At 49.2% G+C, this 21,200-nt stretch overlaps 4 protein-coding genes across 4 annotated transcripts; 1 reads left to right on the top strand and 3 right to left on the bottom strand.

Moving 5' to 3' along the window:
• Positions 1–530: 530 nt before the first annotated feature.
• C922_01231 (hypothetical protein) lies at positions 531–9,152 on the bottom strand (the record flags this gene model as incomplete). Its single annotated transcript, XM_008816839.1, has 1 exon — positions 531–9,152. One exon carries the CDS (start codon positions 9,150–9,152, stop codon positions 531–533), a length of 8,622 nt encoding a protein of 2,873 aa, XP_008815061.1.
• A 2,669-nt stretch (positions 9,153–11,821) lies between these two features.
• Positions 11,822–12,661, top strand: C922_01230 (single-strand DNA-binding protein; the record flags this gene model as incomplete). Its single annotated transcript, XM_008816838.1, has 1 exon — positions 11,822–12,661. The coding sequence occupies one exon, from the start codon at positions 11,822–11,824 to the stop codon at positions 12,659–12,661; it is 840 nt and encodes a 279-aa protein (XP_008815060.1).
• Positions 12,662–13,907: 1,246 nt separating this feature from the next.
• Positions 13,908–18,271, bottom strand: C922_01229 (adenosinetriphosphatase; the record flags this gene model as incomplete). Its single annotated transcript, XM_008816837.1, has 2 exons — positions 13,908–17,533; positions 17,587–18,271. 2 exons carry the CDS (start codon positions 18,269–18,271, stop codon positions 13,908–13,910), a joined length of 4,311 nt encoding a protein of 1,436 aa, XP_008815059.1.
• Positions 18,272–20,259: 1,988 nt separating this feature from the next.
• Positions 20,260–21,117, bottom strand: C922_01228 (hypothetical protein; the record flags this gene model as incomplete). The annotated part of the gene is made up of 1 exon (XM_008816836.1): positions 20,260–21,117. The coding sequence occupies one exon, from the start codon at positions 21,115–21,117 to the stop codon at positions 20,260–20,262; it is 858 nt and encodes a 285-aa protein (XP_008815058.1).
• Positions 21,118–21,200: the final 83 nt, after the last annotated feature.

The raw sequence follows: 21,200 nt of genomic DNA, 5'->3' as shown, positions 1-21,200 counted from the left end.
TTTTTGTGCAAGTCCAGGCGGAATAGCAGTGTTAGCTTTACTGCGAAAGCGCCTGGGACGTTTCTTTCCCCCCTCCCCGAGGAAGTCAATCCTCCTTTGTTAATCACTCTCCGGGGAGTCCCCCTTACCCACCTCTCATTATTCAGCCATTTTAAATTCTACAGTCATGTGGAAGGAAAAAAAAAAAAAAGAAAACAAAAAAAACTGCTCCATTTTTACGAAGCATTAACAAATTTTAATTTATGTCTTTACACGTTAAAAAAAAAGAAAAAGTTGTTCGTCATTTAACTTTGGGGACATTTGCGAAAGTGGAGGTATGCACGATGGCCTCATCAGAGGGGAAGGAGCTGTTCATCGCGCACTGCATTCGTCCAAGTAGAGGTGTCGAAAAAAAGGGCGTTCAAGTGGAGAGGTTAAAAAGGAGTTGGAGAAAGGCCCTCTGGAGGGGTGCTGCACACACAAGGGGGTACACAAACAAAGCGCTACACACACACACCGCTGCATCCCCCTCATGTGCGCTGTTTAGCTGATCACTGAAGCCCGAACTGCGGGACTGGGGCCTTCCCTTTTCCATTTTGAGCCTCGTTCTTCTTGAGGAGTTCCAGGTACACCTTCTGCTGTTCCTTTATTCGGACGAGGCTCCTTTGTATGAGTATCTGCTCCTGCAGCTTCTTCTTCAGCTCTTCGTTGCCTTTTTTTTCTAGTTCCATTTGTTTGGCAATTTCGTCTAGGTATTTATATGACCCGTAGGCATCACATGCGTTGTCCTTCTTCTGTTCTTTAGGGAAACCTGCACCGGGATGGAGGTGGCTCTCCCCCGCATTTGTGTGGTGCGCTCCTCTATGCTCTTCGCTTGTGCAACCACTGACGCCACTTCGTACCATGTTGTCACGTGGAGATATTTCAGAGTTTAGATTCTTTCTAGACATATATGCACATAAGACACGTCCTTCTTCCGTTTCACCATCGGAATGACTTGGTGACAATGTGAAGGTTTCCTCCTCCGGTAACGTGTGCGATTCGTTGCTTTCCCTTCGCATCGCATCTGAGTTTATCGTGTGAGCACTTCCGTGCAGGTAGTTGTTGGCGTCTCCCCCGTTGTCTTCCACACAGTTGGTGTCTTTGCGAAGGAAGACGCTTTGCTCTGATGTGTTTTTCCCTGACTTGTTTTGCCTTGGAACATTCTGGTACTCACGGAAGGGTTCCTCCGCGTCCGCCTCGTCGTCGGCGTCACCAGCGTGGTCAGCTTCGTCGCTGTCAACTTCCTCGTTTTCTTCTGCCTCCTTCGCACTGTCAACTTCTTCTTCTTCTTCCTCGACGTCACTTTCCTCTCCTTCTTCTTCTTCTTCTTCAATAGCCTCCTCTGCACTTCCACTTTCCTCTTCCTCCACCTCTTCTTCCTCCACTTCCTCCTCCGCTTCTTCCTCATCCACCTCTTCATCCTCATCTTTTTCCTCCTCATCTTTTTCCTCCTCCTCTTTTTCCTCCTCCTCTTTTTCCTCCTCCTCTTCTTCCTCATCCACCTCTTCATCCTCATCTTTTTCCTCCTCATCTTCTTCCTCCTCCTCTTCTTCCTCCTCCTCTTCTTCATCCTCCACCTCCTCTTCCTCTTGTTCCACTTCCTGGTCCACCTCTGCATCTTCATCTTCCTCATCCATTTCTTCATCCTCCACCTCCTCTTCCTCTTGTTCCACTTCCTGGTCCCCCTCTGCATCTTCATCTTCCTCATCCACTTCTTCATCCTCTTCTTCCACTTTCTCGTCCAAATCTGCATCCTCATCTTCCTCATCCACTTCTTCATCCTCCACTTCACTTTCTTCTTCGTTGACTTCACTTTCTTCTTCGTTGACTTCACTTTCCTCTTCGTTGACTTCACTTTCTTCTTCGTTGACTTCACTTTCCTCTTCGTCCACTTGTTTTTGCTCCTCTTCCGTCTCCTCTTCCCCTTCGGCACTTTCGTCCTCTTCTTCGTCCTCTTCCTCCACCTCCACTCCACTTTCCACTTCGTCTTCAATCTCTTCTTCTTCATCCTCCACGTCTACTCCACTTTCCACTTCGTCTTCTTCCTCTTCTTCGTCTACGTCACTTTCCTCTTCGTCTACGTCACTTTCCTCTTCGTCTACGTCCCTTTCCTCTTCGCCTACGTCACTTTCCTCTTCGTCTACGTCACTTTCCTCTTCGTCTACACCACTTTCCTCTTCGTCTACACCACTTTCCTCTTCGTCCTCCTCCTCCGCCTCTTCATCATCCTCCACTGCCTCCTCTTCGTCTACTCCACTTTCCTCTCCCTCCCCCTGCACCTGTTTAGCCCCCCCTGGAAGCACCTCCCTTGGCTGCAGCATGCTTCCCCCTTTCTTCTTAATTTCTTGGTTGGTTTCTCCGAACGAAGCTGAAAACCTATTCGTGCGGACATACTCAGATGTTCCACTCAGATCTGCGGGTGCGTTACGCATCGGTAAGGGTCTCCCATCCCAGTGTGTGTTTCCCAGGTTCTTTTCGTACTTCTCACTTGGGGTCATGAGATCATTTGTCGTTGTCCTTGGTTGAGTTATGAGAACGGCCCGATTATATTGCACCGCACTGGGTGCAGGAACAAAAGGGAGTCGTGTTTCTTTCTTTTCCAACTGGGTTATCATAGGAGGAAGTGTCCCAATCCTTCCTTGAGTTTGAGTAGTGATTCCGTTCACTAGAAAGGGTTGCTGGTTCGTTATGTCCACATGAGGAGGATTTTCTGGAGTCTTAACTTTGGAGGATACCTCGAGGGGCTTCCCCTGTGACATGTCCGTTGCATATTTATCGGAGTGACTTCCGTTTGTTCTCCTGGTCTCATACTTTTCGCTCTGGTACCTTTGGATGGAGGCACTTGGTGTGATCTTACTGTTGTTGAGATTGGCTCTACCGATGAGATCGCCTCCACGGATGAGATCGTCTCCACCGCTGGCATTGCCTCTAGCGTAGGGAACTCCCCATTTAGGGGCACTCCGACTGCTACATCGCGAGGCAATCCTTCGTAGCACCACATCTTCATCTTCCATCTCGCTCACAAATCTGTTAGCTTGGCCAGTCACGTAGCTAGCCACTTGCGGGGGAAGGTCCTTCTTCCCTGGATTGGCCACTTCGTCCCTCCTACTTGGAAGCGGCGCCAGAGAGTTTCCCATTACGAGTGGAAGATTCCTCTTTGCGACGTGCACCTCTATGCATCCTTTCGCAGCGCTTCCCCCCGGTGCGTCTCCGCTGGTGTCGAACTTCGGGGGGAGTGGTCCATCACGCCCATCTCTTCCATCTCGTCTTCCTCCTCCACTACCACGGTCGAAGCTGTCTCGTTCGCTTCGTTCATTTCGTCCATTTTGCCCGTTTGGTTCATTTGGCCTGTTTGGTCCGTCTCGCCCATTTTGCCAGTTTGGTCCGCCCCTCAAATGGCTCCCGTATCTCATGGGCTTCACGTGCAGATCCGCGACCCTACTGCACATGACTCCATTGCGCGTGAGGTAATATCCATTCACCTGTTTAGCACCCCTCGGAATGAACCCAATATTGCACATGCTTCCCCCGTTTTCCAGGACGTCCATGTTAGGGCAGTGGGTGGAGAAGCTCCTTCTACTGATGAGAGACATGTCCAAACAGGACCCATCTGTAAGAAGTGCGTTTGTTTGATTTGGACCGTTTGCTTGATTTGGTCCGTTTGTTTGATTTGGTGCATTTGATTGATTTGGTGCATTTGCTTGATTTGGGGCGTTTGCTTGATTTGGTCCGTTTGCTTCCTTCGGTGCGCTACCTATGGTGGTAGTCTTTCTCTGTTCATTCTTCACAAAGCCGGTCATGGAGGGAAAGACACAGCCGTTGGATCTTCCCAGGGAGACGCTTCCACATTGAAGGTTCTTCACGTAGCAATCGCTTGCACGTGTGTTTTGGTAACTCTTCCTGAAGAAAATGGGCACCTGACTACTTATCACATTGTTTGAGACCTTTTTGGAGCATGTCGCTATCTTTTTGTTCGATCCTTCCATCTTGTTTTCTCCACCTCGATCTTCTTTGCTCTTTTCGTTTGCTGTTTTTATTCCAAAAAAGCCCAGAATCATGCTGGTGTAGGACTTTCTGGCGGGTGGCTCCTTGTTGAGGGGTGATTCCTTCTTCTGTGCTTCATTGGTGAGGGGTTCATCGGGGGGTGCTTCGTTCTTCGGGATTTCCTTGTGGAGGGGTGATTCATTGGTGAGTGGTTCCTTTTTTTCTTGCTTATTGTTTGCTCCCCTCTTGTTTGCTTCCCTGTTGAGGGGGTCATTGAGAGGTTCCTGGGTAGAGAGTACCTCCCTCGTGACCCCTCCTCCGGGGAACCCTTTCGCTGGCCCCCCAGGGGCCGCATATCCGCACACGTCTACACACCCGCTTACACACCTGCCGGAGGGTAGCCCTAGCGAGACGTCACCGCAGAGAAGATCAGCTAGGGACTGTCCTCGCTGCATGCAATTCAAGTTCGGCTTCGAGACAGCACCAGGGGGGATGCTGCTGTCACGTCGGAAGTCTTGGTACTCCTTAGTGAACCCCTTATTTATAGGCAGCGTAGAAGCAGACACTCTTGAGGTCGCGGAAGAGGCACGCTGAAGGGATATGTTCTCACTCTGGTCAGGAGCACCACCCTCTTCTTTTTTAACTTCTTTGTGAGGGAGATGGTCCCACTCATCAGGTGGTTTCCTCGAGTTTAGGGGAAGATCGCCCATCATAAAATTGGTCTTGTTGGAAGGGAAGTTCGTTGTATCGGTAATATTCGTCCTTAGTCTAGTGAACCCATTTTCTCCATTCGAGTTGTTCTCATCACAGTGAATGGTAGTGGACCTGCTAGGCATTCTGCTGTTCTGCTGTGATGGCTCGTCAGGCAGATGAACCTGTTTCTTCGGACCTATTGGAGGCACTCCGCCAGGGGTTCGTGCGTACTTACTCTCCAGATGAAGTAGGTCTTTATCTGCACCCACTTCATTGTCTTGCTTTGGGGATTCATTCGGATCAGTGCCACCCAAGCAATTCATTTTGCTAAGGAAGGGGTCCATCGAACCCTTAATTGCAATGTTGTTGCAGGTGATGATGGGGAAGCACGTCGGATTGGTCACTCCAAACAGGTTCCTATTGAAGCATGTCACATTCGGCATGTTCGCTTTCCCTCTTGGATCTACATCGGAAGGGTTACCCTCACGATGGGAAACTGCGAACCCACCCTGTGATTCCTTCACATAGCCTATTTCGTAGGAGTTGAAATTTTTGCTCTGTTGGATCTTGTCTAACTTCAGTTTTGGGATAGGTATCACATTTTTGATCATTACGTAATTGTCCTGATTGGATTCCACCAAAGATGGCATCATCATCACCATGTCGTTTTTATCCTTTCCCGGTTTCTTCACCTCTTCTGTATCGTTCGTGGCGACTGGGAAGCTATATGTGGTGGGTCTCCTATTCATTTCGTTGTAATCGGCTTGATGGGAAACGTCTACTTTGTCTTCTGGACTATCAATCGGGGGTGATTTCACATCTGAGTAAGGCACTGTTTGGCCCTTCTCCACAAGGGTAGCTGCACCTTTGCTTTCATCTTTCTTTAAGATGGATTGGCGAATAAATTCATTTGCCTTCATCACCCCTAAGTAGGCATCTAGTACCTCCCCGACTGGATCTGTGTTGAGGGATGCACTTTCGACGCTGTGCTGACTGTCACTCTTTAGTGTGTCCACTTTCTGGGGGCAGAGTGCTACACTGGAGATCTTCCCGAATGCATTCTCTCTGGTGTGTGCGTCGTCTGTTGTGTTCCCCTTGACTGGGGTGGGGTTGTCCCCGTTTAGCATTGCCCCTTCTAACGGGGAAGCCTCCCTACTGAACATAAATTTATCACAGATGCTGCGACTTCTATCGCAGGAGAGGACTCTCCCCCCCTCCTGGGAAGGTTTCTTCAGAAGGGAAGAATCCCTGTGATGGTCCTCCCCATCTGCGAAAATGATCTTACTCCTGACGGTGTCTACAATGGCCTTGGCGTTAAAGTCTTCGGACATTCCAATATTGACGTTGCTTATATCGGGAGCTTTGAATCCACCAGACGGGTTCCTTGGCTCCTTTGCAACAAAGCAGCTGGGCTCAGATACCCCCGCGCAGTTGTTCTCCTTGGCAAAGTCGCTCACTCTCTGTATGTTGTCCCTCACGTATTGCTTCCAGTTGGAGAGGTAGTCCTGATGATCGTTCTGATTATGGTTCTGATTATCGTTTTGATTATCGCTCTGATTAAGGTTATCCTTTTCGTTGTGATTATCATTGTCGCTACCCTTATCGCTCCAGTAGCCGCTGCCCTTTTCGCCGCTGTTCCTATACACGTGTCTCCTTTTCAGCTTCAAATTGATGCATTCGTTCTGTACAACGTTGCACTTTTCACCTGCACAAGTCAGGTGATTTTGATGGGCGGCAGAGCCATCCTCTCTTTTGTAACTCTGGGAGACACACGAATTGGCAACCGGTTCCTCTTCACAATAAAACTGGGACTCCATGTACCCTACAGCATTGTCTCTCTTTGGGACGTTAATGAGGATTTCGTAGACTCGTGCAGGAGGAGATTCTTTCGTTTGCGAAGTTTTCGAAGTTTGCCAGGTTTGACAAGTTTGCCAAATTTGTTCTTTTTTATCTGATTTGTTCATAACTTTTTCATTCATCTGTGTGTAACTTTTCCGTTTAGGCATTTTTTCCAATGGGGATTTATCTTCCGCTTGTAGGAAGTGTTTCCCTGGTTCGCACCGATTTGTTGTGTCTTTCGTTAGGGAGGGATCCTTGTTTGTGTTACGGTGTTCCAGGGGGTTAGGGTTCCTCTCTTCCTTCGTCCCTTCTTTGAGGGGCGGGTAGTCCGTGCAGCAGAGGCCTCTTTTGACGTGCACGTGGTGGTCGTAATCATCCTCGTCGCTACTAGCGCTTCCGTTAGTTTGGTCGTCCTCGGAGAGCGCTGGGGACGGGTGTCTAACCAACGGGGCGACGCTACTCAACTGATTAATCCTATCCATCTGACTGTTGCTTCTCAGGTGAGTGGTTCTTTCCCCACGTGAGGCGCTCTTTCGGACGGATGTCCTGTTCTTCTTCGGGACCGCTTTACTGTTTAATCTGCTGATGGGTTTGGAGAAGGATATCCTCGAACCGCCCCCCTTGTGGCCGCCTCCCCCCTTGTGACAGCCTCCCACCTTGTGGCTACCTCCCCTGAGGCTGTCCTTCCAAGAGATCTCCCTCATTCTGTTCATCGAATTGCTGTAATTTCTCAGATTCTTCACCCAGGAGTAGTTCTCATTAAGGGGCTCAATATGATAGTGACCAAATTTTTTCTTGATGGATGAGTCCCTCTTTTTCGAGATGGAGATTTTCTCGTCCATGACGACGTCCCAGAGTTCCTCGAATGCGGCGTCGTCACCGTGGAGCCGCTCACTGGGCAGGTGATCACTGGGAAGGCGGTCACTGGGAAGGCGGTCACTGAGATGGTCTTCCCCGTGGAGTTCTCCTCCGTGTAGACATCCTCGTGGTACATTCCCTTGGCACGATTCACTCAGCTTATTCATCTTCCTCAGCTCGTTTAGGATGTTTAATTTTTCCAGTTTGTCCAACAGTCCCCTTTTGGACGATCTGGTCAGAGCGTTTCCCTCGGACATAGTTCGCTTCGCATTGGAAAGCGTCCTCTTTGTACCATCAATATCTCGCTTCGAACCCAGTAGAGACTTCTTCCCACTGTGGAGCGTCGTGCCCTCCCTTTTGCTGACCCTCTCTCTGGACCTCTCCTGATGAATACACCTCTGCGCACTTAGATTCTTGATGAATGACGAGACAGTGTGTCGCTCGAAGTTAGGAATGGCCTTCTTCAAATTCACACAGGATACCTGTCTCTTTAAATTGAAGCATTCGTGTTTTATCACTCTCCTGTTGCTCCACACTTGTGGCATGAGGTTACCTATGCTGAGGAAGTTACTTGTCCTGGAAGATTTGGTGTTACTTCCTCCATTGTGACTGTAGGGTGTGGAGAGGCAACCATATTGGTTCGCTTTTTTCTTCTTTTCCAGGAGTCCTTCTTCCGTTGGATACCCTTCATCTGTCCCTTTTGCTTTTTTTGACTTCTTTCTCTGAAGCGGATTATTCTGCTGGGTGGAGTAGGACGTCGGTTTCACTTCGTCACGCTTAACGTTGTTGGCTTCACTCACTTCCCCCGCTTCACCTGCTTCCCCGTGCTCGTAATAGTACAGGCAGTTCGCCCCGGAGGAACCGTCACCTTCGGGGGGGTCATTCTCAGGGGGATCACGAACGGCAGGCGCGCCATCGTAGAAGCAGCCTAGGTAATTCACGATGCGTCCCCTGGCACTGGTCTCTTCACTTGACTGGGCTGCCTTGCTAACGCCAACACTGCTAACTACGCCGCTCAGTTCACTCTGTGTTGCGTTCTCCCCGTTCAGCTTCGTCGTGATGCTGCTCCTGCTCCTCCTCCGCTGGTGCGTCCAGCCCTGTTCCTCGGCCAACCCTCCAGTTTTGCCTTTAAAATTTGTCACGAATTCACGGCTACCCACCTGTCTCTGCGAGCACGAACGGATAAGATCGTTGAAGCGGACTGAGTTCTTCATCTTCACCTTATCATGATGGACTGATCTGGACCTGCAGTTTTTAATGGCAGCTGTAGGAGAGCAACTCTCCCTCTGTGTCCCTTGCTTCCCATTTTTCCCATGCCATTTTTGTAACTTTTTTAGGTACTCCCTTTTTCTGACTATAAGATCGTCCGCTGTCTTTTGATATACATATGGCACGGTTTTCCATCGGTCGCACTTTTTTATCATCTCTATTTTTTCCATCTCAACATTGAAGATGTACGTTGCCATTTGCAGGGACACATCCTTGAGTGTCTGTATCTCCTTGATCTGTTTGTGTGCGGAGAGGAAGCTTTTTACGAGCGTGTTACGCGTGACTTGGGCATCGGGGTGATTCTGCACGCTGCCCCCTCGGGCGGCCTTCTCCCTCACGCTGCTTCCCCTGATGCCGCTTCCTCCCACGATGCTTCCCCCAACGCCACTCTTCCCATAGCGGCAGCTCAGAGCCCTCTGCTTCTTTTCCTTCTTTATGACCTCCTTTTTGTTCTCAATGAGATCCACGATGTTGTTGCAAAGGCTCATGGTGCACACATAGGGGGTGTAGCGGTGGTGGTCCCAGCACAGACAAGCGAGTCGTTCTGTCGGATAGCTGCGCGTGTCCGATGCCGTATACACAAGGGGTAGCGAAAAGGGAATCAAAGGGATAGAGAAAAAAATAATCTCAATAAAAATGCAAAGTGGAACGAGACAAACGCGTTCGACGACCCCATACAGACCGAGCGCAAGTAGGACCGGGTACACAATACACAGACGGGTAAAGTGGCTGCTCACGGAGGGGTGTGGTGGGGTTAAGAGAGTTACACAACAAAGAAGGGATCCCTCTCACGATGTCAAAGAGGGGAAAAAAAAAAAAAATTCTGTGAATAGGGGGGGTTTTTTTTTTTTTTTTTTTTTTTTATTTTTTTTTTTTTTTTTTTTTTTGTTTTTTTTTTCCTTTGTGTGTATTTTTTCTTTTTTTTTTTTTTTTTTTTTTTTTTTCAATGTAAACAAGTTTACCCCACGATTGGGGAAAGAATTTTTTTTTTTTTTTCTATTTTGGCTGAGGGGAGGGAGGTCTTAAGGTGCTTCTGTGTGGTTGTGCGGGCATACAAGGATGGGGGGGGCGAACATATGTGCATGAAAAGGCGAGAGCGTTACACGCCGAAGCGATTACACCATTACACCATTACACACCTGTGAGTTTTGAGCCTACCCGGTTAGGGCGAATGCACCGACGCACACGCCCGTAGTGCACGTTCGGCGAAGTTAGTGATGACCCTTTCCCTTGCGTTGAATGGTGATTTTGCAAGACGCGACGGAGGTGGGGCAGAGAACTCGTGGCGCGCATAGCGACCACTGAACAGACTGCGGGGGAGGTAGTGTACTTTTGCTTCGCACTTGGCGCTTCGCGTTTTTTGTTTGCCGTTGTTCTGTTTGGCTTTGCGTTGCTTTGCTTTTCTTTTCCTTGTCCTCCGTACGTACACACAGCGCATGCGCGGTTCGCTCGCCCACCCTGATATTCCCCCCAATTCGCACATGCGCACAGGAAGCGGGCGAATGGAAGGTGCATAACCGCGTGTGGAAGTGATTAGGGAGTTAACGGGTTAAATGAACAGATCGAGAAGTGTTTTTCTTTTCTTTTTTTTTTTTTTTTCCTCTCGCAAACAGTGTTGTGTCACTCCGTCCTTCCCCTGCACATCGTGTGCAGAGGGGGCCCCATGAAATATCTCCACGCATGGGGTAGGCTACACATGCACTGATGTGCAGTTTGGGGGAAACAGGAAAGGTTAAAATGCACAAGCAGAATGGAAAAGGAGACTGGAAAAGGAGACTGGAAAAGGAGAATGGACGAGGAAAATGGACAAGAAAAATACACACACATGTATGTATGTACCAGGAGAGGGCAGAAGTTGCTTCCTCATTGTTGGCCCATCTGCATGGGAGAATACGAAAAGAAAAGGAGACCCCCACATGCTTTGTTCTTCTCGGGCGGGAAAATGATCAATTGGGGGCCAATATTTTGGCGAGAAGACTAGGGAGAGTCACAGTCACTTTCACAGACACTGTCACAGCATCAACCTCAGGTGTGTCCGTTTAGTTCGTAAGGCCCCTCTTGCAGTGGGGACACTGCATGGAACATGCGTTCCTGGTAGGTGGATACCACCTTTCACTACGTCGTGCATCGCAAAGAGGGAGTAACCCGGTAACTCTGCAGTGCGCATATCGCATGCTTGACCACAATAGAGGAGCATGGCGAGATGTTCACCCGCTACTCAATCGTGATCGCGAAGGGATAAAAACAGAAAGGGGCAGAGTAGTCCTGACTGCAATTTCAAATGGGGCAGACGTGAGCAAGCGGTCTACAAACAGGCCAGGGATGGACACTCCACCATGAGCAGCGCAGCCACGCTGAACGTGCAGAAGGGGTAAGGCTGCATAAGGTAGCCTACTTTCAGTGTAAACTCCTTTTTCCATTAGCGCCGCGGGGTGAGAACAAGCTGTTTTCGTCGCCAAAAGAAAGGGTCTACCCACTCGTAGGGGGGGGCATTAAAATCGTTTGGCCCATTCACAGCTTAATAGGGATGACCAAAGAGGGGGCGGCTGCTTGCCTTTCCTTAGTGTCGCTTCTTTTTCCCCGCTACAGTTTCATCCGGCAGTTGGGTTGAGCGATACTTCATTGTACAGCGACCTGGTCAGGCGAATTCCGCATGTAACTCCTTTTGTAACTCCGTTCGCGGGGAATGGCTTCGTCCTCCCGCTGCTGCTCCCCCCTCGCGGGAATGTTCAAATGTACGAAACGGTGCACACCTATACCAAGGTATTATACTCCCTCCCCCAGGCACGTGTTCCGCCTCCGTTTTGACCTCACCAAGGAGAGTTCCAAAGGTGCAGAGAGAAAGAGAGATAAAGAGAAAGAGAAACAGTGGGAACCACACGGATGAAACTTTTTTTTCCCTTTTCGACTGATAACCCCTGTGGCTTAAGTTCTCCCCTCCCTCCCGCTGGCTCCTTGCATAGCTGCTTCGTCGACATGGTCACGAAGAGAGCACCCTGACGGTTCCCTCTAACGTGTGGCGGGTTGCCCACCGACGTCCGCTTCGCTCTTCCCCATTAAGCTACTCCCACTTGGCCCATTCCGCTTCGTCCATCCCACTTCTTCCATCCCGCTTCTCCCCCCTTGCGGCGATTATGCGACCCCCTCGAACGGAAGCATGAAGGCGCTACTGCTCACCAGCGTGATGTACGTCCTGTGCCTTCCAGCCATATGGGGATATGTGGGGGACCCGAAAATGCAGAAACTGACGGTGGGCGGTGTCTGCAGCCAGCGGAGAAATTCAACCCGCAAGGCGAACCTCTTCAAAACGAAATTGCAAAGCGATTTTAACTACGAGGGTAAGAGGTATTACAACAACAGACCCATGACAGGGGAGAAGTCTCTGAACAGAATAATGCTCATAGGACGAGTTGGATGCGAACCAGATATAAAGATCTTAAATGGAGGAGACAAGGTTGCTACGTTCAGCTTGGCAACTAATGAATTCTGGAGAGACAGGAATACAAATGAATTGAAGTCCAAGACGGACTGGCATCGCGTCGTGGTATATGACCAGAACATTGTTGACCTTGTGGATAAATTTTTACGAAAGGGAAGGAGAGTATACATCCAGGGGTCGCTACACACGAGGAGATGGTTCGGCAATGATCTGACTAATCAGCCGAGACAGATAACTGAAGTGGTCTTGTCCTACAATAAAGGCGATTTAATATTTCTGGATGACAAGCGAAATTTTATTTCGCGAAATGTTTCAAATGTGCAGAGTAGTGAAAGTACCAGTTCAAACAGCGAAGCGAATGTTGCCAGCAGTTTGGGGGGAAACTCCGACGAAGGGGTAACTCCATCGAACAGTCACAGTGATGGTGGTGCGGAACAGGATGACTTTGCACACGGGTTGGACGGCGCTCCTGCAGAGGGGTTCGATTCGCTGGAAGACGGCCTCGAGAAGGAGGAGGGCATCTATGACAAGATGAACTCTCAGGAGTTTGACGAATGACAAGTGGTGAAAATGGAAAAGGCGTAAGTCTAATTCTACCACTTCTGGCATTTAAGAGGGATGCTCAGCCGTTGCCCCCCCAAGCATAGAAAAAAGCTTCTTACCTGGCGAGCTAGCCAATCTGTCATATTTTTTTTTTTTTTTTTTTCCGTTCAGCCAGGAGAAGATGTGAAAGTGTCTGTGCAGACAGGCCGATTTTTCCACCCTTTCCACCTTTTTTTTTTTTTTTTTCTTTCTCCTCATTTGCGTAACCGTGACCACAGCATGAGTGAAGGTTTCCCTGGCAAGATAGGATCGCCTCCCCCCCAGCGTTCCGCATTTGTCCCGTGCACACTGTTTGCAACTTGGACGGGGAAAGCAACATGAACTGTTCAGAAATGAAAAAAAATAGCAGAACATAGCGTAGAAAAACGTAGCAGATCGTAGCAGACGTAACAGGACGTGGTGTAGCGTACCCCCTGCGGGAGCTAGCCATTTTATTTTATTATTATTTTTTTTTTTTCTGAACAGTTAATGTCGTTTTTCCCGTGCAAGTTCCAACCGGTGTGCAACCTATTTGTATGCAATTGGCGCCATGCGTGTGAAAGTGCCCGCCTTTGGCTGTCCTCCCCCGTTATTTATTTATGTTTTTTTTTTGTTCCACCGTGCGTGGTCCTTTTTTAAAAAAGCCAACCAAAAATTGTGTCCACGCGTGGGCGTTTGTGCAGCCCCGGTTTGAAGCCCACCTCAAACGTACGAATGTGTGTGAGAACAACGACTACTAAGCGGGCTGCCGAACGGTATGCTAAGCAGCGTGCTAAACAATCTGGTGAACAACTCAAAGGGACTCCTCCCTTCGAGGATTAAAAGGAATGTTTTGAGCCAAACGGTGGAGAAAGAAAAGAAAAAAAAAAAAAGCACAACAACGGCGTTTTCAATGTTACGCTAAAAATGGGGAAGTGCCAAAATGGACGGGAAAAAACGCCCCAGAGAAGAGAAAGGACAGAAAAATATGGGCACGTGTGGAAAGGTCAAAATGTAGGCGGAGTGGCAACTCGGCATGCCCCAGTCAGCGGCATGCATGCTAGCCCATTTAATGATAAAAAAAATAGAAAAAAAAATGGCCAACTAGGTGGAGAAACACAAACGAAATGGCTACAAAGTGAACTACCTGATGATGTCTCTGCCATGTGTTCACAATGAGTGTGGTAATTCCCTCCATATGGTCCAATCCGTGTTGTGCCTTCCTGCACATGTCTCTTTCTGGTCACCCCTTGCGGTGCCCCTTCATGTTGCTATTCTGCAGTAACTGATTAATCAGCGACGTTAACTCGTTGTGCGCAATCTGCACCTGGTTGTAGTTGGACGCGGTGATTTCAATGTGTAGCGGTTTGGCGTCCAGCAGGAAGGTGGTCTTGTTTGGCTGAGTGGGGTTAAAGTATTGGCCCTTTATCTGGCACCTTGAACCAGACATGTCGGAAATGCGAGAGAGTACCTCCCGGTTGCATACCTTCAGCCGCACATGCTGCGGATAATCATTAATGTAGAACTCCTGCATGATAGAATTGTCCTCCATAACATAGGTGTGTGGAATGAAGGGAGAATATTTTTTCATATTTCGTGTCCTCATCGAATTTAGAAGCATATTCCTATGAATGTTTTCCGTTTTGGAGTTACTCTGCAGCTTGGCGTCGGTTAGTCTTTTCTTCACGTCTTGCTTTACTTTGTTAAAGAGTCGCTGTCTCTCCGTTTCATCCTTTATGTGTTCGGTTGCTTTGGCGGCCTCCTGTTCGGCCATTTTCTCTATGTCGGCTTCCTTTGTAGCGTCTGCATTTTTTTTGAGGGTGCTCTGCTGCTGCGCCATGAAGTTGTAGGTCTTCATCAGCTCGTTTATCTGCTTCGCCTTTAGTGAGAGGTCCATGGTGTCGTTCATTTTGATCCTCTGTATTTCCAGTTCGATTCGTTTTATTTCGCTTTGTGGACTGGGCTCTCCCGGGGGGGGTGGCGGTTGTGGCTGCCTCTGTTGCGGTCCCGTCTGCTTTAGTGGCGCACCCGTGTGGGGAGTTCCATGTGGAGGAGCGATCCCCCCTGGCATGGAAGCTTCCCCCGCCGCCGCTGTTCCCGCTGTTCCCGCTGATCCCGCTGTTCTGTCGACTTCCCCGTCGGAGGCGTCCCCCCCTGGAGGGTTGTCCACCCCCCCCTCCTTGTCGCGCACCAAGCCGAGTTCCCTCTTGGCATTGGCCTTATCCATCTGAAGGCGAGACTTCTCATTCGGAGTAAACTTGAACCCCTTGCCCTTGTAGCCCTTCTTTCTAACCTCAGCAAAGTTACTGCTTTGAGTATATTCCCGAACGAGCTCTTCCAGCTCTCTCGGAATGTCAATCGTTTTGTTCATATAATATATGTTGTTCTTAATGAGGCTGTATATATCATACGCCTTGCCCTGTTCCTCCGGGGTCACAAAGGTGTAGGCATACCCAATTTTGTTAGATCTACCAGTTCTACCAACACGATGAATGTAATCTTCTATATGATCAGGACACTCATAATTAATAACGACGATGATGTCCTTTATGTCGATACCTCTTGCCATGACAGAAGTGGAAATCAGAATCTTGTTCTTCCCTTCTTTGAAGGTCTGGAGAGTGAATTCTCTATCGGCTTGATCCTGCCCCCCATGCAGGACTAACGTCTTATAATCATACTTAAATAGTTCTAAGTACAGAAGATCCGCTTCTAACTGCTTGTTTACAAAAATGAGGATCAATCCGTAGGTAGCCCAGTCTCCAAGAAGCTTTAGGAGCCTAAAAATCTTCTGTGTGACTTGTAGGACCTCTACAAACTGATATATGTTATTGTTCGTTTTTCCTTTCTCCCCGACAATAATTTCGATTGGTTTGTAAAGCAACTTCTTGGCTAGACTCTGGATGTAAGTCGGGAAGGTAGCAGAAATCATCGCCGTCTGTTTGTCTTTCCTACAATTATTTAATATGTTATGTATTTGAGACTCGAACCCGAGATCTAGTAACCGATCCGCTTCATCCAAGACGACAAAGGAGACTCTATTCAGATTAGTAACCTTACAATTACTTATCGTTAGTATATCAATAATACGACCAGGGGTACCAACCAGTATTTCTACTCCTCTCTTCAGTGTGTTTAATTGTGTGCCAATATTTGACCCCCCATAGACAGCCAAGATTCGGAGATTCACCGCTTGACAGTAGGGCCTCGCTTCACTCTTCACCTGCTTGCTTAGCTCCCTCGTCGGAGTAAGTATAATGGCGATTGGTCCGTCATTATTTCGAAGGGGTGGTTGGTGAAGCACGTGTCTTATCAGTGGAAACAAATACGATAGCGTCTTTCCACTCCCCGTCTCAGCAATGGCGATCACGTCCCTGCCACACATCAAGGCTGGGATTGTCTGCATCTGTATGCCAAACATTTTTTTAAAATTTTTCTTCTCCAAGATGGGTAAGATTCTAGATGGCAGTCCACATTGGTAGAAGTACTGTACTGGCCGTGGACAGTTCTTTCCCCTGACGATTATGTTTCCATTGTTCTTCCGAAAGAGATCCACGTCACTCTCTTTCATGTTTGTGATCTCGCTTACCTGCACGTAGATGTTTTTTTTTATCGGCAGGTACTCCACCTGGTCCCGGTTCACTTGAAGCAGCTTCTTGTTCGTTTTCTTTAGAGCATTCGTTTCGATGTTATACTCGCTGTCTTCGCTAAGGTTTTCGATGGGCTCGCTGCTCCCTTCGCTGTTCAGTGCGTTGATCTCTTCGTCCTTCCCTTCGCCGTTCCCTTGGCCGCTCCCCGCATTGCTCCCTCCTCGACGGGGTGCCGACGCCCCTCTGCCCTCGCCTTCCTCCTCGGCTTTCCTCCTCAGCGCTTCTATGAACAATCGGTGGTATTCCTCGCCGTTCTGGTCGTCTTCCAGATCGCCGCTTTCTGGCGGCTGCGTATCGGTTTGCTGCACCTCTTTATCGACTTCCCCCGAATCGTCGGCCACTCCGGGGGGCTGTTCCTCTAGGTGCTTTGCTCCCCCCAGGTGCTTTGCCCTCTCGAATCGATGCCGGTTCGCTTCGTAACTGTAAATCTCCTCCAATGTTATGGCCTGGTTGGGGCCCATCGCCTCTCCCTCTTCGCCCGCGCAGTTCCTCTCCAAGTTTCGCATGAACACTTCGAGGGGATCCTCCTCATTATCCTCCGCTGCAGGCGATTCCGTCGCGGGTGATTCCTCCGCGGGATCTTTTGCGCCGTCTCTCCTGCTGGGAGAATTGGAAATCAGGTCCCGACGTGTGGCACTATCCTTCTTCATCTTCTCCTCCTGCTTCTTATCTCCCTCCTTCAGATTCCACTGCTTATTCACCTGCTTCTTATTCTCCTCCCCCTCCTCAACATCCTCTTCGTCTTCGTCTGGCCCTCCCCCCCCAAACACATCCAGGTCAATCTTCCTGCTGGCGCTGTTGACGCCCGTGTTAAGCGTAAACTTCGTGGCCCTCGCGCCGGCCTTAGGGTTCGCCTCATCGCTGCCCTTTTTCTTGATCTTCTCCGCGAACTGCTTGAGTCGCTCCAGCCTGGAGAGCTTCTTTTCGTCTTCTCGGTCTAGCTTGGCCCCCGCTTCGACGGCGGTAGCGGCAGTAATGACCGCTGCTCCATTTTTTTCTCCCCCCTTGGGTCGTTCTCTATCATCACCCTCATTGCTTCCCCTTTCCTTTTTATCGTTTTCCCTCCTTTTTTGCACCTCCTTCGGGCTGCTTCCTCTTTCCTTCCTTCTGTGCACCTCCCTCCCTGTGCTGGTTCCCTCGTCCGACGATGAGTCGACTTTTTTTTTTTTTTTCTCTTCTTCTTTTTCTCCTTTGAGTCCTTCTCCGAGAAGCTGCTTCCCTCGGAGGATTGCTGACGACGGAGGTCTTCCCGTCTGCTCCTTCTGTCACTACTTCCCTCGTCGCTTCTATCGTCACTGGTGTTGCGTTTCCTTCGCCTCCTCTTGTCCCCACGACTCTCCTTCGCTTCGTATTTATCCCTCTCGCGCTGCGCCCTCTTTGCCGCAGCGTCCTCTGGGTGCCTTCCGCTGCTCACTCGGTGCCTGCTTTTGCCATTTCTGCGGTCGTAGTGTTTGTCTTCTTCGTCGCTGCTGTGGGAGATGTGTTCTTTCTTCTTGGTTTTTTTGGGGCGCTCCTCGGGGGACCTGTCTCTGCGGCGGTCCCGCTCGCGCTCTCGTTCGTAGCCTCGTTGGGAAGATTTTTCACCTTGTCGATCGCGTTCTTTGTTCCGTTCTTTGTCCCGTTCTTTCTCCCGTTCTTTGTGCCGTTCTTTGTTCCGTTCTTTGTCGCGTCCTTTCTCGCCTTCTTTCTCGCCTTCTTTCTCGCGTTCTCTGTTGTGCCTTATCCGGTCTCCCCACTGCTCCCTCAGGCGCTCCCTATACGATTGCATCTCCCTGGCAAAGCTCGCTTCCTCCTCCTCGTCCTCCTCCACCGGTTTGGCTCCTTTGTAGGTCCCCTCCTCGCGGTGCTCCTTCTTCCTTTCATGGTTATCATACCCACTGTCGCTTCTCTTCCGCTTGCTGGTACTAGAGATGCTGCTGTTCCTGTCTTTTCTGTAACTCTCGTAGTGATCACTCATCCTTGGGCAAGTCTACATCGGAGGCGTCACAATTGTTTGGGAGAGGTCCTCGTCACATGGGCGTGTGTTTCTTTTCCCTTGGGTGGTGGGGGATGCTTTCTCTCCTGCTAGAAGAGGCGAGCATGCAGAGGTACCTCCGAACTGCCAGACGCTTAAAAACAATCAGTTGAAAAAAAAATCGCGACGTTTTGATCACACGTCCGCCACGCGGTGCGAAAATCACCTTCCCAGGCGGCTGCTCAGGTGCAGGAGTCAGAACAACACACAACACAGCCTCGGTAACACGGGCCGACGCCACTCCCTTCGTCGGTCACCGTACACATGTTGTTTGTGAGAATCCTTCGTGCAGTTATGGGAAAGCGCATAAGAAAAAAAAAATAGAATAGAATAAAATAAAATACAAAAAAAAAAACACCTTTGTGTGAATAACCATACAGGGGAGGTAACCCCTAAGTGACATGAGATATGACGTAGTTTTCCAACGGGGACTTCTCATGTTATCCCACATAGGGTTATCTTTGTTTTCCGTTCCTGCCTTTTCTCCTACTTGAATAAAGAGGATGATAGGATAATGGTGCCATATATTCCTGCGAGCTCAGGGGTATACTTGTAGGAAACATCTTTCCTCTCCGTCGCGCGGACCTTAGTGTAGTCAGTTTTTTTTTTTCATTTTATTTTTTCTTTACGTTGACCGCTACCTCCCGTCGGCGCAGCGCAGACTATATTACTATTTTTTATCTTCCTCCCCGCGAGGTCGTTTTTCACGTCGGCATGTAAAAGAAAGAAGCAAGCCAGTTGATTCACAAAGGAACATGGCACCAACACGTGTATGAAAACTGCAGAACGTTGCGGTGTGGTATTTTGGCGCCTTCCAGGGGCGGTAAGTGACACTACATAGAAAAGAAGCAAGCGAAAAAGGAAAAATATATATAACTAATAAGGATGTCATCCTTTGATAGAACCTGCTTCCTATCTCAAATAAAAAAAAAAAAGTGCAAAGAGAAAGGACACCCTCTTTCACCACTCCGATGTATGCTTCTTCCCGACGTGGCATTATTTATATATTGAGCACATTTGGGAATTTTTTTTCTTTTTTTCTTCACCTGGCAACAAGGTTAAAAGGGGAGAGTTGCCTTTTCTGTATATCGACAAAATGGTCCAGAGGAGAAAGTTGCACAAGTGGCAGTAGAATGAAGACGCCACACCAACGATGAGGAAGAAGCAATTTCATTTTGGTGACTCCACGTGAAATATACAATTCGTCTGGACTCCTTTTTGCTACGTTGTTCTCATCAGACGGAAAAAAAAAAAATAAATTACTTGACAGATTAGCAGTTTGCCTTTGCAGCTTTGCTGAGAAATGAACAGCAGGGGGGGTAGCGTTGGGAATGGAGAAAGGGCCACCCACATCCTTCCGCATCCCCTCGTAAAAAAAAAAAGAACACACAACAAGCAATCCCACATAAGGAGCAAATACACACAAAAAGCAATCCCACATAAGGAGCAAATACACACAAAAAGCAATCCCACATAAGGAGCAAATACACATAAAAAGCAGATCCACACCAAAACCAATTGTACAGGATTGTCGACACACTTAACACAAAAAAATGAATTAAATTTAAGGGGAGAAAACATTACATGTGTACACACCGCGAAAAGGACTTGTCAGTTGCCGAACGGGGGGGAAGTCCGCAGATGGACGCTGCGCTCGTTTCGCACGTCGCCCGTGTTCTTCGAAGTCTGCCCAATCGGCTTAAACATTACAGACAAATGAGAGGTCCCACGGGGGAGGGGAGAGGATCCGAAAGAAGGGAACATCACCACTCGGACTCACCCCTGGTTGGCCTTTTACAAAAATGGCACTGCACCAGTTTCTTCGTTCCTTCGGCGTGGTTACATGTATCCTTCTGGTTGATGGCTCCGAGCTTCTCCTCCGCTCCGCTGACCTTTCCACAATGACCCCCTTTTTGCTTCCCCGCAAATGCTCACGAGCTTGATGAGCTCCTCCTGTGCCGTTTTCCCCGCACACTTTCCTCGTACGTCTCTGTTGTCCTCCTTTTCCTCTTTTCCTTCTTTTTCACGTTTGGTTTGTCGCTGTCCCTGCTGCTGTGACGACGGCGTTCCGCTTTGTCCTTCCTCGTCCGTTTTTCGTGCTTGCGGGATCGCTTCTCTTCGTGGGTTCGTTTTTCCCGTTTGTGAGACCGGCTCTCCTTTCTATGCGACGATCTCTCCTTTCTGTGCGACCGGCTCTCCTCTTTCCAGGATCGACCCTCCCGTTTGTCCCTTCGCTTTTCGCGCTTTCGCCTCCTCTTCTTGTCCTTCTCCTTCTTCGTTTTCTCGCGGGCCGAGTCCCGGCTGTCGCGCGTACCACTACTGCTGCGTTCGCCACTACTGCTGCGTCCGCTACTGCTGTCGCTCCCATCATCACTACTGCTCCCGTCGCTACCGTCGCTATCGCTGACGATGCCGAGGTTGCGGCGCTCCTTCAGGTCATCCTCCGCCTCCTCCTTTATATCACTCTGGAAGTTTAGCTTTTCCAGGCTGATCAAATTTCTGCACTGGTACGGCAAGTGGCCTATGTGGTTGCAGAGGGTACACGCCCCGGGGATGGTAGCGGAAGCAGTGCCGGTTAATCTCGCTAGACTAAACAGACTCTTCGCCTTCTCATTGATTTCTTCATTCGTCTCTTCTTGTTTTTTCAGCTCTCTTTTGTTTATCTCCTCCACGGACGCATAGGGGTCATACCCAACTGAATTCTTCCATATGTCCGACGTCTTGAGAGAGGCCGAGACGGGGAGTCTGTTGTCAGGGGGCATCCTGACTCTCCCAGCTTTGCTTGGCATGCTTCAGAGCACAGGGAGGAGGGGAAAAGTGAAGAAAAGAGAAGAGAAGAGAAGAAAAGAGAAGAAAAGGTGGACTAGCCCTG

The sequence above is a fragment of the Plasmodium inui genome (genome assembly GCF_000524495.1).
Source record: "Plasmodium inui San Antonio 1 unplaced genomic scaffold supercont1.4, whole genome shotgun sequence".
Lineage (NCBI taxonomy): Eukaryota > Apicomplexa > Aconoidasida > Haemosporida > Plasmodiidae > Plasmodium > Plasmodium inui.
The sequence above is the reverse complement of the archived record's forward strand: the minus strand, read 5'-3'. Positions and strand labels throughout refer to the sequence as shown.